Source organism: Cannabis sativa, chromosome 2, assembly GCF_029168945.1.
Source record: "Cannabis sativa cultivar Pink pepper isolate KNU-18-1 chromosome 2, ASM2916894v1, whole genome shotgun sequence".
In the NCBI taxonomy this organism is placed as follows: Eukaryota; Viridiplantae; Streptophyta; class Magnoliopsida; order Rosales; family Cannabaceae; genus Cannabis; species Cannabis sativa.
Window position 1 is genome coordinate 53,363,208 of NC_083602.1, and position 17,769 is coordinate 53,380,976.

Genomic DNA, 17,769 nt, shown 5'->3' on the forward strand with positions numbered 1-17,769 from the left:
CTGGAGCACTGTAAAAGAAAATAAAGCAAATAGTTCTCTGCATATTTTACTGTGATATAAAAAGTACAACTAATAATATTTTTTTATTCTTATTTTGATGAAACTAAAATAAAAAAAATAAAAAGTAAAACAAAATAGCTTTGTTTGTATTTGAATAGGATTATATTTTTTTTGGGAGAGAGAGAGAGAGAGAGAGAGAGAGAGAGAGAGAGAGAGAGAGAGAGAGAGAGAGAGAGAGAGAGAGAGAGAGAGAGAGAGAGAGAGAGAGAGAGAGAGAGAGAGAGAGAGAGAGAGAGAGAGAGAGAGAGTGATAGTCATGGCATTGGCAAGTGATATGAACAGGTAGATGGGATATAAATGCCCACGTGGTATGATATTTATTAGGTGAGAAAACTGAAAAGACAGCCACATCTCTCACACTTTTCAATTTTAAAATAAATAAAAAGTATATGTCTTTTGACTTTCCTACAGCTAGCACGAAAATTTGTGCTTAATTTTTGGGTTTCGGATTTACACCCAAAATTATATTTGTCTTACTTTAAAATCCGAACCCGACACCCGTGTGGAGCACTTTTGGGTTAGATCCGACCCGACCATACGGGTTTTTAATTTTTTGGTTTTTTTTGGCAGCGGGTCGAGGCGGGTGGGCGGATTTTCGAGTTTGCGGGTCTAAATGTTCAGCCCTAGCCGCGACATTTGGGTTAAAAACCTAGAAATACCAATTCCAACCTACTCGAAATTATACCCAAAAACATCATACCAGTCACATCAAAGCATGCTCAAAACCAATTCATATTTCACCAACAACAACCATCAACAACAATGAATCAAAGCATAGTACCAAGCTCTACACATCACTAAAATATGCAATTTAACCAAGCTTTGAATTCAACACTCCAAGGCTCCAATCCTTCAAATTAAACTAAAAAATTCATGCTCAAAACTCAAATATTCTAAACTAAAACTTCAAGCTCAGAAATTAAAGTGAAACCTAAAATTACACATTCTAAAATCATCCAAAACTTGCCATCAACAATTAAGAAGCACACCTTACAATCCTACCCACACAATCATACATAGAGCCACACAAGTCATCCAATTCTCATACACATGCATTCAAAAACTTAAACAACAACAACAAGAACATGTTTTTCAAGCTTAATTATCAGAACTTAAACTCAACAAAAGAAATATTAGAAGCTTACCACAAATTCCAAAAGCTTCAAGCCACAAATTACACAAATTCAAGCTTTGATTTCAAGATTATAGAAAATGAAAAGCAAGTAGAGAGGGAGAGTAAAGGGGGGGGGGGTCGGTTAGGGCTGAAAGAAACCAGAAATGAAGTTCTAATTTCCTCAATTTTGTAAAAAATCATTTTGTTGCAAATATGTTTAAGTGGTTAAATAACAAAAATGCCCCTAGGGCCAATAAACCACATATGCCTACTATAAGGGAAAAATTATCATAAATCACACAAACAATAATTTTAAGATTATTCATTTAGCAAATAAATGCCAACATAAAATCTCAAAAATATATTTCGGGCCCCGAACCCGGTTCGGCCCAAAACACCCGATGTGACTATATCGCGCCGACTTGTCAGAAAATACCTGCAGATAGATAGAATAAACATACTATATAATAATATAGTCCATAAGCACGATATATCATTTAAATTACGATTTTACCCTTCTCGAGTCAAAATTACGAAAATGCCCCTGATAGAGTAACAGGGTCGTAAAATGCAATTTATCAGTATAATTCCATATATAATAATATAATTTTGCATTAATACATAATCAATCTAGTTAGGGTTTCTAATCCAGTTTCTTAATCTTAGGGTATTACAATATAACTCATATATTAATATAAAATGTAATCTCTTATGCTAAACATCAAAAATTGTAAAGTTATTGGAATTGTGATTACATCTTGTACATTTATTAAGAGGGATAGATTCACTTGAACTAGATTGGGTAGACACCACAAAAGTGTTGACAGGAGGCTGATGAACACTAGACTGAGAGCATTGTGGTTGAGGCTGGGTAGATGGATGAAGTTGGAGATCATCAGAATCAAACAAATACATGCCATTCTTGTGCTTTCCCATAAGAAGAATAGCATGTGTCACCTGATCTTTCACAAGACAATGATTAGGATGGAACTGAAAATAAACACCACTATCTTCAGAAAACTTAGAGACACTGACAAGATTTTTTGTAATAGCAGGGATAAATTTTTGAGAAGTAAGGGATGAGATTGACAAGAATTTTGAGTATTGAAAGTATGACCAGCATGCTTAATGGACAGACCTCTACCATCACCAACATACATGCGTTCAGGTCCAGTATAATCACTGTTGTTCATGACATTATGAGCATCTAGTGTGGAATGATTGGTTGCTCTTGAGTCAAGGACCAATTGTTGTCTAGACCTTGATTGGTGGGTGTAAGATTCGCTTGAGCAGGTGATCCTGCTGCTGATGAACTTGAGCCTTGACTAGTGGAGTGTGAAAAACTTTTTGTCGAATTTGTAGTAATAGTCTTGAGCAATATGACCAATTCTGAAGCGAATTTGGCACTGTGGTTTGTTGACTGGTGGATTGAACCTTCCTCCTCTTGAAAGGTTGGATCCTCCTCTTGGAAAATTAACCATTAAAAGTACGATCATTAGTAGAGAAAGAGATATTCGAAAAGATGTTTGGACTGTTACCTTGTGTATGTGTGCTCCTATTAAGGTTTCCACTGAAATTTCCTCTTCAAGGATGAAACTGATTGTAGTTGCCTTGCTGAGACTGTTTGAAGTTTTTATTGTTCGTGTAGTTTGCCTCAGGATGAAGCTCAGTTTCACTTGTCATCATATTAGCACTGAGATCCAGCTCAGTATTAGTTTTCTCAATTCAAGATTCAGATGTAAGTAAAAGGGCTTCGATTTCTATAACAGAGTAGCCTTCGATTCTGCCATTAGCAGAAACGACAAATGTGTCATACTCACTGGGCAAACCTTTGAAGATAGCTCCAATGTGATCACGATCTGACATAACTTCACCAATAGACGCCAGTAGATCTACATGTTGTTTAATTCGAAGCAAGTACTATTTGAGTCCAAGATTACCTCTCTTGAGATTTTGAAGCTTTGTTCTGAACTCGAGAATATTGGCATTAACTTGAAGCGTGAAGTACTTTTCCAAGGTGCGCCATATGTGACCAGCTGATTCACATCCAACAATTCGAGTCAGTAAGCTTTCTGACATTGAAGAGAGGAGCCAGAACACGAGTAACTGGTCTTGAACATCCTAGTCGACATAGGTTGGATTCAGAATATTCGAAGCTTGATCTGCATCTGAGAGAAATTTAAGAGGAGGAGCAGCACTGAAAGGGAGAAGTCTGTTACCTCTGATTGCAGCCATAACTTATTGCTTCCAAAGCAAGATGTTATAATCATTTACCTTAACAGAAAGATTGTGATTGAAGAAGACAGTGGGCGATTCACTTGCTTCCTTGCCCCTGTTGCTAATAGAACCAGGACCAGCTACAATATGATGATTGCCTTGATCACTTGTAGCAATATTTTCCATTAGTGGAGGAAAGTGCTCTGATACCATGTTGAAGTTTTTCTTGAGATGATGAAAGAAATGAAAGAAAAACAAAGAAAAAGATAGAAGAAACTGAGAAAGAAAGAATTAGAAAAGACGTGATTGATTACTAAAACTGAGCTCAAGGAGCTTAATTATATACAAGGCAATCAAGAGAGTGAGTTAGTTAGTTATTGTAACAAACTAACAGCTCACTCAAGCTCATAATAGAAAAATAACAACTTGAACAACAACCACTTAAAGACAGCTAAGCTAACTAACTAAACTGAATAAAGCTAACTAACTTTAACTGTCTTAACAGTATGGCTTCAGCATTTTTTTTGCACACGATGCAATTAAATTTCTGCTGAAAAGAAGCTCCAGTCAATTATCTGCACATGCTACAAATCATATAAATCGAAATATGTCAATAATAAAATTAAGTCAACATTATGATAATATATCTAAAGTGAGTATAAGAGCAATTATTTTAAAAGAACAACTATTTAAAAGAAAATATAGTTGAAAGAGGAAATATTATAATTAAATTAAAGGGTAAACATCGGCATAAGTATCCAAAGTTTTATGTTTGTAAGCGGCATAAACCCAATGTTTATTTTTAGCGACATAAGTACCCAATGTTTGTAAAACTGTAATTTTCTTCCAATTTTGTCAGTACAGACTTTGTTTTGAATTTATTAAAAGAACATTTGGAAGTAACTGATACTATATATTTCTATCTAGACCCGATGATCAAAAATTTAGGCTTTATATGTGCCCTGTGTAAGACAATATCAGAGTTTGTACCGACAAAATTTTACAGTTTTACAAACATTCGGTATTTATGCCGCTAAAAATAAATATTGGCCGCTTACAAATATAAAACTTTGGGTACTTATGCCACTATGTACCTTAAATTAAAATATTGAGCCATTAAAAAAAGAAGAAACCTATGTTGGTAGATGAGAAACCTAAATTTTTTTAAATAAGAAGAACATAAAGCTATATATATATAATATATTTACGAGAATAGAAAATATTTAAGCATTGTCGTCTGATGAAATGAGAACTTGTGCAAAGTTTTCAATGTGTGGTTGTTTTTATAAGAGTCATATTACTTGCAAGTTAAGACACTAATCAAGAAAAAGAAACTTAAAAAAATAAGAGATTTTTTCTATTATAAACTAAAAATGTAATAAATTTACATTTATGACCCTAAAAAAAGGAAATAAACAAAAATAGAAACTAGAAAGTTGTTAATTACAAAAATGCCGGCCAAGCAAAACGGAAACTCCATCTTCTTCGTGACCCAGCCGCAAGCTTGTTCGTGACCCAGCGATCCAACCCCAACAACCCAATCTCAACCATCTTTCTTCCAAAACCAGCAAAATCAAAATCTAAAAAAATGTAGAACTCATAGGAAACAAGCTGAATCCCGAAAATCCAAAATCAAAAACGGAAAGGAAAAAAAAAAAACCAGGAAACCTCCATTGATGTACAAAAAAAACTCAAAAACAACAATCATTGAACAAAGAAATCGCGATCAGAGGAGAAGAACCGAGTAGAAGGAGAGCTGGAAATCAAAGAAACTCACCCATGATTGAATCAGAAGGAGAATTGAAGGTAAACAAATTTTTTCGTGAACGTAAAGACATCTTTTAGTGTAGATTAATAGAAATTTGATATTAATTGATGAAAACTGGATTAAATTGAAATAATAATGAAATATTGATGAAGCTGAGAAAAAAACAACAACGGTTTGCATGAAAATAAACATTAACGCATATAAATAGTTGCTACAGTGTTTTATTCTGAAAACTGTTGTTTACAAGTTGTTTTACAGTGGAATAATAGTTGTTTGGGATCTACAAACTAGAAAATATGAATCTATTGTTATTAATTACTGATTGCTTTTAAAATAGTTGTTTGATAGTTGATTTAACCTATATAAATAGTCGGCCAGATGAAAGTGTTAGATGCATAAGTTATTGCTGGAAAGAGTTGTTTATTGGTTGTTTTGACAGATTAAAATAGTTGTTTGCAACTACAAAAACTGAACCAAGTAAATAATTTACATTATTTCAGGATACGGAACCATTACAAATATTGGTGCAGAGCAATGGGCATTGGGATGACCACAAAAACTATGTTGATTATGAATCAAGTGGAGAATTAATTTCGACCAAGTGCACTTTTGAGGAACTAATGAGAATAATGATGGAAGAACTCCAATGCAACCCTGAATCAACACAACTACAACTGAAATATCAACTGAAGGAAGGAGGCCAACCACTACAAATCAAGGATGACAAAAGTCTGTTGTTCTACATAAAGCTATTAACGAAGGAGGTTGATTTCACAAGGTACCCATTGTGTGTGAACAAAACCAGTAACACGGCACCACCTAACCAAACAATGGTGTGGAACAATATGATCATGGAATCGTATGACAACAACGCAAAGACAGAAGACTTGCGGCAACACGGAAACAACACGGCAACAACTTCCAAGCAACAACTATCTCAAGAGACGATGGGATCTCGGTGAAGTTGATACATTTTTCCTAGAAACAGGAACGAGTGTCATCGAATCAACCATACAACAACCAGAAAATAACGAGAGAAAAACTACAAGAAGAGATGAAGATTTCGACTTCACCGACTATGCAAAGCTTGTGGCTGCAGAAATGGTACAACAACTCGAAAACAACCAGGAAGAAGAAGAGGAAGTGGACAACACAGAAATGATTATCATCAATGACAAACGACATGAAACAATAGAGAAGGGGCAAATTTACAAGGACAAAGAAACATTGATAAGTACACTATGCTACTTTGCAATCAAGAAGACATTTCAATACAAAGTAGTGAAATCTTGCACAAAAGAATACAACATAGTGTGTTTGGACACAAACTGCAAATGGAGTTTAAAGGCTACAAAAAATGGAAACACAGAAACATTCATAATAAGGAGCTACGAAGAAGAACACACATGTGCAGTTACAATAAGATTTGGAGATCAACGACAAGCTACATCAAAGTTGATAGCAGATTTTGTAAAACCAAAATTCTTGAACCTGAAAACAAAGTGCAGCCCGGCAGACATAAAGACAGAAATGAAAGACAAATACGGAATAAAGATGAATTACATGAAAGCATGGCGTAGTAAAGAGCGAGCACAAACCCAGCTACATGGAAATGCTAAAGAGTCGTACAATCTCTTGCCAAGATACCTGTACATGCTACAGAAAACAAATCCAGGTAAAAAAAATTTAAAAATTTTACTTTGAAAATATTTGTGAAAAAAAACGTTGTTTTTGCGTTGTTATTTCGTTGCGTACATGTAGTTTGACAAAATCCTGTTTGATTAAAATTCAGGAACATTAATAGACATAGAGAAAGAGGATGATGACAGTTTCAAATATGCATTTGTTGCATTGAATGCTGCTATAAAAGGTTGGCCAAACTGCAAACCAATCATCGTGGTGGACGGTACATTCCTAAAGGCCGCGTATGGAGGCACGTTGCTCACTGCCAACACACAAGATGCAGAATCGAAAATTTTTCCACTAGCATACTGCATAGTTGATTCTGAGAACGATAAATCGTGGGAGTGGTTCTTAAAAAAAATAAAAGAAGCATTCGGGGTTCAAGAATATCAATGCCTAATATCAGACAGACATGAAAGCATCATCAAAGCAACTAGGAAAATGTTCCCTGAAATAACACATGGCTACTGCATCTTCCACCTCTTGTCGAACCTCAAAACAAAATTCAAAAAAAATGCAAAGCATTTCAGAGTGTCATTCTTTGCAGCTGCAAAAGCTTACACAGAAATGGAGTTTGAATTCCATATGAGGGAGCTAGACAACTTGGATAAGCGCATAAGACCGTACCTGGAAAAAATTGGCCATGAAAAATGGTCAAGGTATCATTCAGAAAACAACAGGTGAAAACAAATAAAAAGGATAAAATTAATGACATATTCAGATATTTAAAGCGTTGTATTTGCGTTGTTTTTGCGTTGCGTTTGAGTTTTTTTTTCAAAAGTAGAACTATGATAGAAACTGTCCAAATTATAGGTACTCTACCATGACATCAAACATAGCTGAGGCACTGAACTCAGCAAATTTAGCAGCAAGGGAAACACCAGTCACAACATTAATGGAGTGCTTGAGGGCACAAATGCAAGAGTGGACATACAATAATAGAAAGGAGGCACAAAAATGCACACCAAGGCTGACACCATCATCTGAGAAAAAACTCATAGGGAACTATGTACAGTCATTGCGACTAACAGTAAGTTGAGATTATCGTTCGCATAAAGTAAAATGAAAAAAGTTGTTTTTGCATAGTTTTTTGGTTGTTTTAAAGTTGGTTTAAAACATGCAGGTGAAACCAGCAAACCAAAACCTGTTTGAGGTGATAGATGAAGACAGAACAAGAATAGTAAACTTGAAGGAGAAGACGTGCACATGCAATAGATTTCAAAAAGATGAAATGCCATGTAACCATGTAGTCGCCGTCATGAAGGACTTGAACATAAACACATACAACTACTGTGCACAATACTACACATCAAAAGCATGGCTGCAAACATATGAAGAAACAGTATACCCAGTTGGAAACGTAAGAGAATGGGAACTTCCAGAATTTTTTGAAGACATCATAGTGTTGCCTCCAAAGGAAAGAATCAAGTCTGGAAGGCCGAGGAAAAGAACAATGGCAGCAGCTTGGGAAACAAAGAAACAAAACAAGTGTGACAAGTGTGGACAAAAGGGACATAACAAAAAGACCTGCAGAAGAATTACAGCATAGAAGTAGAAACAACTACACATCAACCAAAAAACAACTATATTAAAACATTTAGAAAAACATACTGCATATTACGATTGGTTGTTACATATATTTTTTTATTGTGAATTTTTATGTGGAGAGATATTGATAATAGGGAATTGGTATTATTATCATTAATATACAAAAAAACATCAAATATTATAGTTAAATAATTAAATGAGTGGAAGAAGGTTGAAATTAATAAGAAGGAAAAAAAACTACATAAAGTGATTAAAATGCAATTTAGTTGTTTGTAAGATGGTTGTAATAAGGTTGTTAATAGTATGCTGTCATGAGTTAAACTAAATATAAAAATTAAAAATTCAAAAATATGAACAAATAAAAAACCAATTTCAATAAAAAAAAAACATTATAGAAACAACAACTTGTCTATGATTATGAACATAATCTGGTAATAGAAAAAACAAAAGCTAAATAAAAAAAGTACTATTTCCAACAACAACCAATAGATAACTAAGACAAATTCTTCTTTGGACCCTTTGGAGGAGCCTCATCTTCACTATCAATAAAATCCACTTTTTTCATGCGAGCATACTTATAGAACAACACAGCAAGCCTATCACGGTGTTTCTCAACATCAAATATGGGAGGAATCGGTTTCATATCAATGAAGTATTCGGCAAACGATGCAACGAAACAACCACAATCACTGGAAAACAACCAAAAAACAACAGCAGAAAAACTTAAAAAATGAAAATAACATACAAAATTAAAAAAACATTTGAAAATAAAAACTAAAAACAACTTACTTCGAGGTTTGTTGAGGCAAACCATCAACCTTAACAACTTCGAAAGGGTCTAAACAAACCGGTTTGTTTTCCTTTTTGAACTCATCAAACAAAGCAAAAAAGTGGGGCAACAACACCGCAAATGGCTGACAAGCTTTGATAGCAGCACTATCTTTCATAGCAGTCGACAAGGAGTTGTACATGTACATACGCCTTTCCTCAATATTCAATCGACCAAGAATCCAATGTGATTCAGTCTCCATATGGATGATAAACAAAACATGATCGCACAAATGCCAAGGGGAACCACATAACATTTTTCTACCTCTGATATAATCAGCAATGGCATGCTGGGCAGTTATCAAAGAAAGATTTTTTTTCTGTGCAATAAATTTTTCATACAAAGCATGAATGGTTTTGAAGAATAAGCAATCGGTGGTTGTGAACTTAACCTTTGGCTCCTTTGCATACTTTCCTTTTTTACGTAGATAGTAAAAAATGATGTCCAGATGCTAAACAATAAAAAATGAGAAATGTTCGAAAATCAGAAAATGAATTATATTTCAACAACTAAAAAACAACCAACAAACAACATGAAGAAAACTATAGACTGAAATTTTTGAAAAAAATCAAAAGAAAAAATAAATTAACTTACAGAATTAGTTAAACATTGGCCAGGATATGCAAGCTTGTGGAACCACATCTTGGTTGCAACATCTTCCACGCCAAAACGAAAAGGGGGAACAATCTTATCCTTACCCTTCAAGTAAACCTTGTCCTTGTCATGCCTAACATAAAAAAAAAATACAATTGAAACATAAATAGTAAAGTAAAAAACAAAAAATACAAAAACACAACAAAAATGCTGAAAATAAACACTTACGGATCTTTCTTCGATCGCCGTCCTTCACCAAGCCACAAGTCAAAATCATTCTCGTCTTTATGTTCTACATCTTCACCAATCTTATCATCGAGAGGACACAACCCAGCCACATACTTAACAACTCCATAACCAGAACCATCTTTAGAACTAGAAATGGAAGAGTCATACTCCATAAACGGAGACGTCAGCGCTATGGGTTTCTTAGATTTCCTCTTGTCAACAAGAGGAGTTTCTTCAACGGGAATCAGGTCATCTTCAAGTTCAATGTTAGAATCAACATTGAGACCTGTTGCACCCATCTAATATATTTTTTCCATAAAAATGAAAGAAAAAAGACAGTGTTAAACACAAAAAGTATGAAGAAACTAAAAAACAACCATAAAAAAAATATACCTCAAAACAAACAAGACGACGATCCGTAACCTCAACATTTTCAGAAACTGAAATCTGTTTACAAGAATCACCACCAATTCCATCTGAAGACATCTGTTTATATATGGTATTAAAAAGTAATTAGAGCATGGTTAAAAAATAACAACCTTTACACAACCAAAAAACAACACAAAAGCAACATTACCATAATTTCAACTGCTTTTACACCTGACCGAACAAATAGCCTCAACATCTATTTGAGTAGGCCCGTCATTGAAATCAACGAAATTCTTGATACAGAAAATAAAGGAAAAAGAAAATGGAAAAAAAAGTGAAGTTATTTTTTGTGAAAGACTTCAACAACTAAAAAAAAACTACATAACAACTTAAAAACAAAATAAAAACAACAAGTAAAATAAGAAGACCAACAATAAATTGCGAACAACATAATCTATAAACACAGCCATATAAATAACATAATAAATACAAATAAATAGTTTGAAAAATAGTTGCAAATTTTTTTCAAAAAAAAAAAAATAAATAAAACATAAGAAGAGACATAACAAGAACATAGAATTACAAGACCACTACCTAAAACGGACTTACAACAAAATAAACCACACAAAGTAACTAAAACCTAGTTACATTGTCTACTTATCTACCTTCTCCTCACTATCAGTGCATTCATCATCACTGCCCTTATCATTTTTTTTTTGACTCAGAATCTTCATCAGCTTGACCATCCTTCTCTTCACCTTCACTACCCTCACCTTCTTCATCACCCATAACATTCTCTTCTTCATTGTCATCAGTTTCTTCAGATTCATCTAAATCAAAATCTTCTTCATTACCACTTCCACCATCATCATTGGAAGAGTCACTGCCTTTGTCCTATATTGAAATTACAATTTAAATTAGTATAAAACAACTTAAAAAAAACTGAAAAACAACTATTGAAAAACTAACATACCTTGGCATAGGAATCGGCAAAAACAGTAGAAAACTGTGTCTGCATTGAAGCCATCTGAGCACCAAAAGAAACAAACTGTGCAGACACAAACTCTTTCAACTCAACCAAATCAGATGAAATCTTCTGTTGGGAAGTATGCAACAAATCGATCTTCACCTCCAACCCATCAAATTTCTCAGAAAAAGCATCAAGCTTGACAGAAATGTCACTCTGAGCAACAGACGGCTCTTCAGGAACAGGAAGACTCTTGTAAGAGTTGTAGTCAGTGTCAAACTTGAAACTGCTCAGTTTCAAAGCTTTGAACTCACCAGCCGTGAGCCTCATATTTGATAGTTGCAGCTGATCAAAAAACAACAAAATGAAAATTTCAATAATGAAGATTATTAATAATGAAAAACAACATAAAAACAACTACTGAAAAACCAAATTACAACAAACAAATATACCTTATCTTTGGAAACATCAAAAATAGTAGTCTTCAAAACTTTGAAAGTAGGCTGACTATTGCATGTCCATTGAGTGATCCTTGGAATACGAGAGTTTTCCTTTTGGCAGTACTTACCTTTCATGTACTTACAACACTCATAGAACCAAATTTGAAGAACATGAGGACAACCAATCAAAGTGTAAAAAACACTCGGCCTCTTTCCCGAACTCCTTGCCTTCCTAACACCCTCAACTTAACTGTCAAGCTTACCCTTCAATGAGGAAATAGTCAATTCAAAAGAACTCCGGCCCCAAGCAAATTCATTGTACCTCCCACTATCTACAACATCTAAAATAGACTTAGGTACATTTTTATGCTTAGTGCCACTAAGCAAGAACCATTCCACAAAATACAAAACTGCCAACTTCACAGCATCCTCATCAGAATCACCCCACCTCTTGGTGGTAAAACATTCCCTAATAGATTCCTTAGTGATAGAGGACGAAGTTGGCCAATATTTTTCACAAAGACTATTAACGTCTTGCTTAAAATCTAAAACACTACAGTCACCTTCACAGTCTAACCCAGTAATCAAAGCAAACTCCTCAATGCTAAACCAAAGCCTAACACCGCGTATCATTACCCACAACTCAGCATCATTAAGTGGCTGAACCTCCCGGAGCAACAACCCATGAAACACTTGCGGTTGAACTTTAAAATCAGGAAGGTTAAGGAAATGTCCAAAACAGGTTTTGGAAAACATTTCAAGCTGTACATCTGAAAGACAAGACTTAATGTTCTCTATCACCTGGAAAGTAGCAGTCGAAAAGGCTTTCGCAATGAAGAGATTCTTCTGGTCATAAATATAATCCCATTCCTGTATCAATTGAAACAAAATAAATCAGGACAAAAACAAAAAAGCTAAAACAGAAACAGAAAACAAATAATAAAAATAATTTTTTTTTAAAAAAAAGGACACCTTAGGGGGATTTTTCTTTGGTAAGTCAAATCCTTCAACCTTCTCTGAGGTCCTAGCATGGACCTGCAAAAAAAAAAAAAGAAATACAAAGTAAAACATAAGCAACAAATCTTAGATACAAGAACAATGAAGATATAAAAATGTAGTAACCAAAATACAACCAATAAAAAACCTAAAAACAACGTTTATGAAACCCTTACAGTATGATAAATGTAAGAGATAAACAACTTTCAAAAAATACAGTAACAACACTGTCACAACTTATAAAAAAAAAACAAATACTAACAATAAACAGATAAAACAACTAAACTATTAACAACACTGTACAAGCTCGTTGTTATGAAATTTCGAAAATGGTAGTCGATAATAATAGTGTGACAAACAACCGAGAAAAAACTCACAATAAATATATACAAAACTAAAGAATAAACAACACTGAAAGATCTTGTTGCGATTGAAATTAGTAAAATGCTTCTCAATACTAATAGTGTGTAAAACAACCGAAAACAAATTCACAATAAACATATAAACAACCAATGGGGAAAAGCAATTCAAAACTGTAACACAATACGAATTGAACTGGGTAATTTTTAAACAACCAAACAACAACTGAATAAAAACAACAAAACAACATCAACCACAATACATGACAGAAATACATAAAGAACAACAAAAAAACATAAAAATATCCTAATAAACACCTAAATCAGTGACCTAAAAAGCTGATGTAAAAATTAACTCAATAAAATGAAACCAAGCAATTTAAAATTACCTTCGATTTAACTTTAGGCTTTTGGTCCTCAGCATGCACTTCATCCTCAAAATCAGAATCTGAGGAAACCTAGAACAAAAAATGGGAAAAACTTTAAATCATCAAATGTAACACCACAAAAAGAACAACCAGAAAAAAACTAAAGAAAAATTTAAAAACAACAAAGAGAAACTTACATCGCGTGCAGACTTGGAAATTTTTGCTCTCTTAGGCTTAGGAGCATCGGCCTTAACTGGAAGGGCTCTTTTCTTAGTGCCCGATGTCTCTGGAACATCACCCACTAAATTTTTAGCAATTTTTTTAACCCCATCTTAGCTTCGACTTTGGAAGTAACAGTTGGAGGCTTCTTCGATTTTTTAGAATGTTTCTTCGCCGGAGATGGTGATTTCGAACCACTTCTAGTGGTTGCCATTTATATAGAAAAAAAATAGTGGAGGATGACAATGTAGGTTGAGGAAAACGTGGGTGAGGGCTTGGAGAAGGTGATCGTGGGAAGAAGAAATGGGTTAGGGCTTGAGAATGGTGATCGTGGGAAGCTACGGTTTGAAGAGTGGAAGAATCAGAGAAATGAAAAATTCAAAAAAAATAAATAAAAAAGGAGTTATGAGGTGGCGTGCGTGTACGTGTGTAAGGAAGGAAGGGAGAAGGTAATTTTGTAATTATGAAACTTTTTGAAAAGTAAAATTGAAAAATGTAAAAGTTAAAAAAGTTTAAAAAACCGTGTATTGACAAAAATGTAAAAAAGATGTCAATTTTGACATGAGGTGTAAAAATCTCAAAAAATAATGCATTGACACTTGGATATAGGTGGAGGTTCCACTATTATTGTTACACGTGACACTTACACATAGCATTTTTCAATCTAATATTTTTTGTATGTAAGTAAATGACATCAAATAAAGTGTTACATGTATCCCTTTAACATTAATTTTTTATTTATTTATTTTTTTTAAAACAAGTAGGTAAAAAGGAGGATATTGAGACTTATATAATTTATTTATTTATATATATATATACTAGCAAAAAACTACGTGCGAGGCACGTATACTAAATTTATGCTAGTTTTTTTCTATGTTATTTGAAAGTGATACAATTAAAAATTAAAGAAAAAATATTATTAATTATTAGGTGAGATTATTATTATGTGTATCTAAATATTATATTTTATAATGTTGTCAATTAAAAGTGAATACCGAATGCAATATATTAGTGTTTAAGAAAGTTTGATGATTTAAATATGTTTTTAAGTTAATCCAAAAATAAATTAAAAATTGAATGTTCCAATACTTAAAGAAACATTACTTAAATGGGTATAAGATAAAAAGAAAATTAAAAATCAATCTCTAAATTATTGATAATTGAAGATAGCATTTGTCTAAAAATTGTAGATAAGAAAACTAATGATAGTCATTGGTGGATTTCAATCTTCATTTGCTTCGATAGAGACAATAGTGTATTTTTTGTATTTTGCACTTTTCATTCTAGCCGGGTCCGTATATATCTGGATTATCCATTTTTTCATTGATAAATTGAATATGGTAGTGTCAACAAAAAGTAAAAACCGTGTGTTAACAAAAAGTGATAGTATTCTATAACAAAACACTATTAAATTATTTTAAAATACTATATTTTATTAAAAGAAAACTCTATGCGATTAAAATTTCATATTTATCTTTACTCGAAAAGATAAAAAAAAAATAGATAAAAAAAAGAAAAAAAAATGAAAAAGTTTCTATTATTATCTCCACTGCCTTTCTAGATGTAAATAATGGTCTCTTCTTTCTTCCACATTCTTCTTTATTTTTTGTATATTGTGTTTGCAACATAAATGTAAATTATTACGTCACTTTAAAAAACTTTGCTCCTGGAAACTAATGCATATGCCGAGCACTTAGAATCATTTATTAGCTGTAAACTTTGTTGGGTTTTTTTCGCCATTGATGCTTGGTTTTGTGAACTTTGATAAAAGTCACGCTTATTTTTTTATTATTATTACTTATATATTTTGTTATTAAGTTGTGAAGAAGAAAAAAGAGAAGTGCGGATTGGAATATTATGTGTGATCCCATGTGAATGTCCAAATTGTAATAGGAAAAGGAATACAATAAATGATTAAAGAAAACCTAATCGTAGATGTACAACAGAAAAAACCCAATCGTATTTTTTTGGATTTAATATGATTTATTTTATTACATATAAATGAAAAGTGACCCATGAATTTCTCATAAACCATTTTATTTTTAATAATAAACTATTTTATTTTTAATATAAATAAAAAGTAAATACCGAATGCAGTATATTAGTGTAACGTCCCCGCTTCAAGCCTCTATTGGGTCCTTACACCCACGGAATGAATGACTCTTATACACGAGTACGCCACTCTGGCTGCTTCCTGGATTGATGACTGGCCCTACAGACCAACACGAGTGTTTCCAGCGTGCTTTGTCCTCACTCGCACGCTTCTTGGGAAAACTTCCCAGGAGGTCACCCATCCTTAAATTACTCCAGGCCAAGCACGCTTAACTGTGGAGTTCTTTCGTGATGGGCTACCGAAAACAAGATGCACCTTGTTGATATAGGTAGTACCAATCAATCCATTTAAGCCCTCTTAAATTGTGTAGTCCCATACCTACATAGTCTCAGAATCATCCCACTTGACCTTCCCTAGGCGGTGTGGGATTGCACAGCTTACCCAGTGTTTCCCCTTACGGATCACGGGACTACTAACTGTCACAATCACCCCCCTTACGGGGTCTGACGTCCTCGTTGACCACACTTCCGGCTGGGTCAAGGCTCTGATACCATTTGTAACGTCCCCGCTTCAAGCCTCCATTGGGTCCTTACACCCACGGAATGAATGACTCTTATACACGAGTACGCCACTCTGGCTGCTTCCTGGATTGATGACTGGCCCTACAGACCAACACGAGTGTTTCCAGCGTGCTTTGTCCTCACTCGCACGCTTCCTGGGAAAACTTCCCAGGAGGTCACCCATCCTGAAATTGCTCCAAGCCAAGCACGCTTAACTGTGGAGTTCTTTCGTGATGGGCTACCGAAAAACAAGATGCACCTTGTTTATATAGGTAGTACCAATCAATCCATTTAAGCCCTCTTCAACTGTGTAGTCCCATACCTACACAGTCTCAGAATCATCCCACTTGACCTTCCCCAGGCGGTGTGGGATTGTACAGCTTACCCGGTGTTTCCCCTTACGGATCACAGGAATACTGACTGTCACAATCACCCCCCCTTACCGGGTCCGACGTCCTCGTCGACCACACTTCCGGCTGGGTCAAGGCTCTGATACCATTTGTAACGTCCCCGCTTCAAGCCTCTATTGGGCCCTTACACCCACGGACTAAATGGCTCTTATACACGAGTACGTCACTCTGGCTGCTTCCTGGATTGATGACTGACCCTACAGACCAACACGAGTGTTTCCAGCGTGCTTTGTCCTCACTCACACGCATCCTGGGAAAACTTCCCAGGAGGTCACCCATCCTAAAATTGCTCCAGGTCAAGCACACTTAACTGTGGAGTTCTTTCGTGATGGGCTACCGAAAACAAGATGCACCTTGTTGATATAGGTAGTACCAATCAATCCATTTAAGCCCTCTTCAACTGTGTAGTCCCATACCTACATAGTCTCAGAATCATCCCACTTGACCTTCCCCAGGCGGTGTGGGATTGCACATCTTACCCGGTGTTTCCCCTTACGGATCACGGGACTACTAACTGTCACAATCACCCCCCCTTACGGGGTCCGACATCCTCGTTGACCACACTTCCGGCTGGGTCAAGGCTCTGATACCATTTGTAACGTCCCCGCTTCAAGCCTCCATTGGGTCCTTACACCCACGGAATGAATGACTCTTATACAAGAGTACGCCACTCTGGCTGCTTCCTGGATTGATGACTGGCCCTACAGACCAACACGAGTGTTTCCAGCGTGCTTTGTCCTCACTCGCACGCTTCCTGGGAAAACTTCCCAGGAGGTCACCCATCCTTAAATTACTCCAGGCCAAGCACGCTTAACTGTGGAGTTCTTTCGTGGTGGGCTACCGAAAACAAGATGCACCTTGTTGATATAGGTAGTACCAATCAATCCATTTAAGCCCTCTTCAACTGTGTAGTCCCATACCTACACAGTCTCAGAATCATCCCACTTGACCTTCCCCAGGCGGTGTGGGATTGCACAGCTTACCCGG

At 35.0% G+C, this 17,769-nt stretch overlaps 5 protein-coding genes across 5 annotated transcripts; 3 read left to right on the plus strand and 2 right to left on the minus strand.

Annotated features, from left to right (window-relative positions):
* Positions 1-4,763: 4,763 nt before the first annotated feature.
* Positions 4,764-6,121, plus strand: LOC133034365 (uncharacterized). Its single transcript, XM_061109435.1, has 2 exons — positions 4,764-5,197; positions 5,660-6,121. The coding sequence occupies exons 1-2, from the start codon at positions 5,171-5,173 to the stop codon at positions 6,119-6,121; spliced, it is 489 nt and encodes a 162-aa protein (XP_060965418.1). The 5' UTR covers positions 4,764-5,170.
* A 117-nt stretch (positions 6,122-6,238) lies between these two features.
* LOC115696384 (uncharacterized) lies at positions 6,239-7,886 on the plus strand. Its single transcript, XM_061108877.1, has 3 exons — positions 6,239-6,834; positions 6,952-7,522; positions 7,656-7,886. Exons 1-3 carry the CDS (start codon positions 6,261-6,263, stop codon positions 7,879-7,881), a joined length of 1,371 nt encoding a protein of 456 aa, XP_060964860.1. The 5' UTR covers positions 6,239-6,260; the 3' UTR covers positions 7,882-7,886.
* A 73-nt stretch (positions 7,887-7,959) lies between these two features.
* On the plus strand, positions 7,960-8,391 carry LOC133034366 (uncharacterized). The gene has a single exon (XM_061109436.1). It carries the CDS (start codon positions 7,960-7,962, stop codon positions 8,389-8,391), a length of 432 nt encoding a protein of 143 aa, XP_060965419.1.
* Positions 8,392-8,449: 58 nt separating this feature from the next.
* Positions 8,450-10,629, minus strand: LOC133033853 (uncharacterized). Its single transcript, XM_061108878.1, has 3 exons — positions 10,042-10,629; positions 9,814-9,946; positions 8,450-9,670 (listed from the first exon to the last, which is right to left on the minus strand). Exons 1-3 carry the CDS (start codon positions 10,338-10,340, stop codon positions 9,176-9,178), a joined length of 927 nt encoding a protein of 308 aa, XP_060964861.1. The 5' UTR covers positions 10,341-10,629; the 3' UTR covers positions 8,450-9,175.
* A 53-nt stretch (positions 10,630-10,682) lies between these two features.
* On the minus strand, positions 10,683-11,989 carry LOC115718173 (uncharacterized). Its single transcript, XM_061110609.1, has 3 exons — positions 11,830-11,989; positions 11,384-11,722; positions 10,683-11,304 (listed from the first exon to the last, which is right to left on the minus strand). Exons 1-3 carry the CDS (start codon positions 11,950-11,952, stop codon positions 11,116-11,118), a joined length of 651 nt encoding a protein of 216 aa, XP_060966592.1. The 5' UTR covers positions 11,953-11,989; the 3' UTR covers positions 10,683-11,115.
* Positions 11,990-17,769: the final 5,780 nt, after the last annotated feature.